The following is a 6,000-nucleotide window of genomic DNA, read 5'->3' on the forward strand; positions in this document are numbered from 1 at the left end:
AACCGTGCTTCTCAACCAAAAGTAACTGTGAACTCCAGGGGACCGACCTTGAGCAATATCCATAAGCTTTTTTCGCTGTCAAACTGAAGAAGGGTAGGTGATGGCAAGGATGCTTCTAGACATCCTTCAATGTAGAGGACAGACACCACTACAGACAATGATCTGGCTCAGAATACCCAACAGTGCAGAGACTGAGGAACCGAGTTAAAGAATATCTGTGTTTCTTATGTTCCTAGCTGTCTTCAGGTTGTTTCCCCAATGTTCCCCACTTCACATTTCTGCCAGCAAAATTATAGAGTTCCTTTTATGCCTGTAATACCTGTTTTAAAGTTTCAAGCTCAATCAACATTATGTGTTTTCCCAGGCTGAGGGTTGTGAATGAGATTGCTTAGTTTTTTTTTGTTTGTTTAACTATTACTCACTTTGAGTAAAGATTCATATATTGTATCAGCATGTCATTTCCTAGTATTACCATGTGTCTATGTATTTCATGCCTATTTCTCAACAGTTAGCTGCACTTTCAGTGATTTTTACAAATTAATGCTCTACAACTGACTTCTGAGTGGGTATTTTTAACCATAAATAGTTTTAGATTTTATGGAGTTAAATCTTTCTTCTTACTTCTGATTTACTCACCTTAATTATGATAGTTTTCCCACCTGTAGATTTTATGTGTATTTTATACATTCATTTAAAATGGACTGTTCACTTTGGGGTCTTTAGTCCCTTTTTTAAAGATTTGTTAGATAAAGAACCACTTCATTTTCTTCCAGGTAGATGGCCATTTGTTCCAACTTCTATTCAACAGTTAGCCTTTTCCAACCAAATTGAAATATGAACTTCCCACCATGTAGTGTTTGTATCTAAGGTGACCTAATTCCTACTCATTCAACAAATAATAACAGAGCGTCTTCTATGGGCTAGGAAATTCTGGGTACATTATATGTTATATTCTCTTAAGTCAAGGTCTTTTCTAAATTAATTATTAATTCATGTTTTAATTGTTCAATTACTGTTATTGTATACAATGTTTCAATAAGTTTTTGATGTTCCACTCAGTTTTGTTTAATAGAATTATATGAAATCACCCTTCTAACTGTTTTCATATTTTTGCCACTTTTTTTCATAATTTCTTATTTTCCTAAGTTTCTTTTTTAAATAAATGCAGATATTCACATACCTTTGGGAAAATATGTGAACAAAGCAGTTGAAGTCTCTGATGATTAGGATCTTGCATTATAGTGACAAAGTCACATTATAGTGAAATAAACATAGGGTCTTCAGGCTTAAATCATGTGATTAAATTTATTCCAGAACAAGAGAATGAATTTTCATGACCTGCTCAAGCTTTATAAAGTATGGTCTGCAAAGGCCTTGGCATGTTGGGCAAAGATCAGAACCAGAATTAAAGTGTGCCCATTGGATTTATTTAAAAAAGTAAAAACTTCAAGTCCAAGAATAACAAAATATATCTCATTAAAAAGTTGGTCAAATAATATGGAAAAGGCTCAGGACAAACAAGTCTTCTACTCCTTCTTACAACACATGCCCAACATTTGCGGTATTTTGAAATATCCATTTTTGAATTGTTATTTTACTCCCTTTGCTTATCTTTCTCTTGGGATATTAAATCTGTATATTTTTTCACATCATATAGATATTGCTGTTTCTGTCCTTGGAAAAAAAAAAAAGTATTTTTCTCTATGATTTTTCCTGGGCATTCAGGAGATGAAGCTTAAGTTGGAATGTCACCAAACCAAGGAAGCTTTTCTTCATCACATTGTCTCAGGGGCCATTTGAGTTTATTGCATCTTTTTCCCCATTTTTTTTTTTTGCTGCATCTCTCTCCCATACTTTTTTATGTTTCTTTAAAAACAGTGCAGAAAGTTCCCAAAAGGAACCACAACTTTATTCCCTTGGAAGCTTATGAACTGGAATTTTGGGGTACCATTTAAACATTCTTTAGGAGAAAGTTAATCTGATCTGACCATCTTGAGTTGTCACCACCCATGGCCTAAGGAAGATGGTTCTTGGGGAGAAATTCATGACAGTAACACAGCCCAGGAGACCATGGTGTGTGTGTGTGTGTGTGTGTGTGTGTGTGTGTGTGCCTATGCCTCGAAGAGTGAGAGCAGTTCTTAAAGCAGAGGCACCTGGACTCATATATTAAGATGACATAATAAGGTGACAGAGGCCCGAACTCAAAGACAGTACTTAGAAGGGAATATGCTTTAATTCACAGAATGCCTTTGCAACTAAATTCATAAACTGCAAGGAACAACATGTGAAGGAGGGATTCTCTGCGTACTGAGGTTATAGTTGTAGCAGGGAGGCCACCTTGGTCCTCAGCATCCTCTGACGCCACCTCTAGTCACTCCCCCTCTTGCTTATTCCTCTGCTGCCTTGGCTTCTTTATTTGGTTTTGAATACATGGAATGAGCATCTTTCTCAGGTCCTTTGCAGTGGCTGTTCCCTCTGCCAGGCACATACTTCTCCTGATACCATACTAGATCCTCCTCTCTCTTTCTTGAAGTCTCTTCAAATAACAACTTGTTTGCAGGCCTTGCCTGAACACTCAGTGCAAAGTAATGCCTTCTGCTACTCTCTCCTTGATACTTGTTTTTGTTTTCTTCATAGCATCTATCACCTTCTGACATATTCCATAATATATTTATTTGAATATCATCTTTCACCATCCTCAGATTGTAGGATAATTGTTTTTTTGCTCTATTTATTCCCTATATGCACTTGGAACACGTTGGCTCAGGATGTATATTACTCAAATGCATGAAAGAATTTCTCATGAAAACTGTCAATACATCAACTCTTTGGAAATATGCTTAGAATGGGACAAAAATTTCTAGTCAGATGTAAAATGGGATACACCCTCAAGGAGAATTTATCTATACACAACATATTAACATCAATTTCTTGCCAGCAAAATAGAAATTATAGCATTTCAGCTATGTGAGTTATGTTCATTTAAGTGAAAATTAGTCATGCTATTTTCTTTTTTCCCCAGTAGTCAGTGGCACTAGATGGAACCAGGAAACAATACACAAGTTTCAAAATTTCTTCTTCTGGGACTTTCAGAGGAACAAGAACTGCAGCCCCTTATATTTGGACTTTTCCTCTCCATGTACCTCATCACTGTGTTTGGAAACCTGCTCATCATCCTGGCTGTCAGCTCAGACTCCCACCTCCACACACCCATGTACTTTTTCCTCTCCAACTTGTCCTTTGTAGATATTTGTTTCACATCTACCACCATCCCAAAGATGCTGCAGAACATTCAGGCCCAAAACAAAGTCATAACCTATGAAGGCTGCATCACCCAGGTGTATTTTTATATAATCTTTGTAGGATTAGATGATATTCTTCTGGCTGTGATGGCCTATGACAGGTATGTAGCCATCTGTCAACCCCTGCAGTACACAGTCATCATGAACCCCCGGCTCTGTGGACTGCTGGTTCTGGTGTCTTGGATCATGAGTGCCCTGTATTCCTTGTTACACAGTTTAATGGTGTTGCGACTGTCCTTCTGCTCAGACTTGGAAATCCCCCACTTTTTCTGTGAAATCAAACAGCTGATCCAACTTGCCTGTTCTGACACCTTTCTCAATACCATGGTGGTGTATTTCGGATCTGGGCTTTTGGGTGGTGTTCCCCTGGCTGGTATCCTTTACTCATACTCTAAGATAGTTTCCTCCATACAAGGAATCTCATCATCTCAAGGGAAGTATAAAGCATTTTCCACTTGTGCATCTCACCTCTCAGTTGTCTTATTATTTTATTTTACTGGCTTAGGTGTGTACCTTAGCTCTGCTGCTACCCGCAGCTCACATTCAAGTGCAACAGCCTCGGTGATGTACACTGTGGTCACACCCATGCTGAACCCTTTCATCTACAGCCTGAGAAATAAAGACATAAAGAGGGCACTGAAAAGATTATTTGGGATGGAAACTTTTACAAAAAGGCCGTTTGTCCTGGCATTGAAGAAATGCCCGTGATAGCGGGGCTCAAATCCTCAGAGCCAGATACTGTGATTCTCTGATCAGATTGTGGTAATAACAATTGCTTCTGCAATTTATCGCCTGGTATTTCCATTTCTTTCGTTTTGACTTCTCTATACAATTTTAAAAACATCCTTTATTAACTTTTCTGCTCTCTGCCATCTGTTTTTTTTTTTTTTGCTCTTTGTCATTTTTCTACTCTCCCAAATTGATTTAAAACCTATGTGAAATATATGCAAATTCCCATTTATCTCATAAGACTTTGCACATTTCTTAAGAATAAATTCTTCTGAAATGAATTACTTTATATTGAGTAATTTTTCTCTCATTTCACTAAAAGAGTAATCACAAGTTGTACTATTTCCATGGGGCAATGGGGGGGGAACTAACTTCAACAAAATCAATTACAAAATTTCATGGGAGAGTAAAATATGAAACCACAGTTTACCACTTTTCAGTTTATCATACCTTGGAACATCACTACCATAATTGCTCCTTCTGAAAATGTAGACATTAACAGACAGTGTGTTTCATAATAGGTCATTTGGTTTTACTCCCTCATAGTTTACTTTTCTTTATTTAGCTCAGTGTCCACATTGCCTCCAAGAGTTACTAGCAAAACTGAACATCAAATGCATATCTCCAATTGCTGTCTATATGAAACACATTTTTTTATAAAGCCAATTTTAAAAATATTTATTTATTTGTTTATTTATTTGGCTGCATTGGGTCTTAGTTGTGGTGCATGAGGTCTTTAGTTGAGGCATGCATTAGATTTAGTTGCAGCATGCAAAATCTTAGTTGTAGCATGCGGGACCTAGTTCCCTGGCCAGGGATCGAACCCAGGGCCCCTGCATTAGGAGCACTGAGTCTTAGCCACTAGTCCACCAGGAAAATCCATGAAACACAATTTTACTAAAGAGTTTGACATTATAAGTCCTAGAGTCAGAGACAACCTTCAGTATGATGTAACAAAATTTAATGTCAGATTATTACTATGCAAACTATTTTTTCATAGTGTACATTTACTTACTGATGTATGTGATCTCAGTGTCTATGTGTAAAGGGTTTTACCATTAGGGTGAAGGATTGTTTGGTGTGATTATATCTGCTTGAAAACTTTCATTGTTGCCTACAAATATTATTCCTACCATTGCTCTAAATGAAATACTTTCCCCATTCTATGTTCTGTTATAAATACTAAAAAAGTAGTGAATGAGTAATATAAATCTCATATTTATATGATATGTAATATATATTATATATATGGTATGTAATACATATAATATACATATACTTTGTGTGTGTATGTGTGTGTGTGTGTATATATATATGGCTCACTAGAGAGCTTAAATTCCTGTCCAGTGCTATGATTCAGTCACAAGTTTGGCACAAACAGGCATATCCTTTTAAACTTTCCTTTTTACCTACAAGGAAACCTCAATGGAATCACTTTTTAATACAGTTGTATGAAATAAACTTGAATAAGAGGGTAATCATGAATGCTATTGAAATATCACAGCAAATGCCTAGAAATAGCAACATATCATTATAATTTCCCTCAGTTTCATTCACTTGGATCGTTGTCTCCGTTAGCTGTTGCTACATAGCAAGTCATCGTAAAAGCAAATGGTTTAATATAATGAATTTACTATCAAATAAATTTCTATGATGGGGAGTTGATCTGAGTTCCAATTGTCTCTCATGGGTCTATTGTCAGCTGTCAGGCTCTACTTTGTGTTTTAAAGGCTTATCTATGATGTTGTGCGCATGCGGTTGTAGTGCTTTTCTGTCTTGAACCACTTTATGTCAATTTCTTCCTTTTATATATGTATGTTAGTCTTTAGTTTACAAGAAAAAACTGGGTTTCTCAAATGTTAATTGCTTTATTTAAATTTCACTGTTCCTATATCCATATATGACACATTGCTTTCTTCCTAGTTAGAAGAGCTATCTCCCACCAATTTTAGGTGTGACTCAACTACAG

The 6,000-nt window shown here is 36.4% G+C and overlaps 1 protein-coding gene across 1 annotated transcript; it reads left to right on the forward strand.

The window, feature by feature from the left end:
* The first annotated feature begins 2,973 nt into the window (after positions 1-2,973).
* LOC130837374 (olfactory receptor 7A17-like) lies at positions 2,974-4,010 on the forward strand. The gene has a single exon (XM_057710257.1). The coding sequence runs from the start codon at positions 3,039-3,041 to the stop codon at positions 4,008-4,010; it is 972 nt and encodes a 323-aa protein (XP_057566240.1). The 5' UTR covers positions 2,974-3,038.
* Positions 4,011-6,000: the final 1,990 nt, after the last annotated feature.

This window comes from Hippopotamus amphibius, chromosome 15 (assembly GCF_030028045.1).
Source record: "Hippopotamus amphibius kiboko isolate mHipAmp2 chromosome 15, mHipAmp2.hap2, whole genome shotgun sequence".
Taxonomy (NCBI): domain Eukaryota; kingdom Metazoa; phylum Chordata; class Mammalia; order Artiodactyla; family Hippopotamidae; genus Hippopotamus; species Hippopotamus amphibius.

Coding starts and splice junctions, on each gene's coding strand:
- LOC130837374 (XM_057710257.1), top strand. CDS start 3,039: ATGGAACCAGGAAACAATACACAAGTTTCAAAATTTCTTCTTCTGGGA.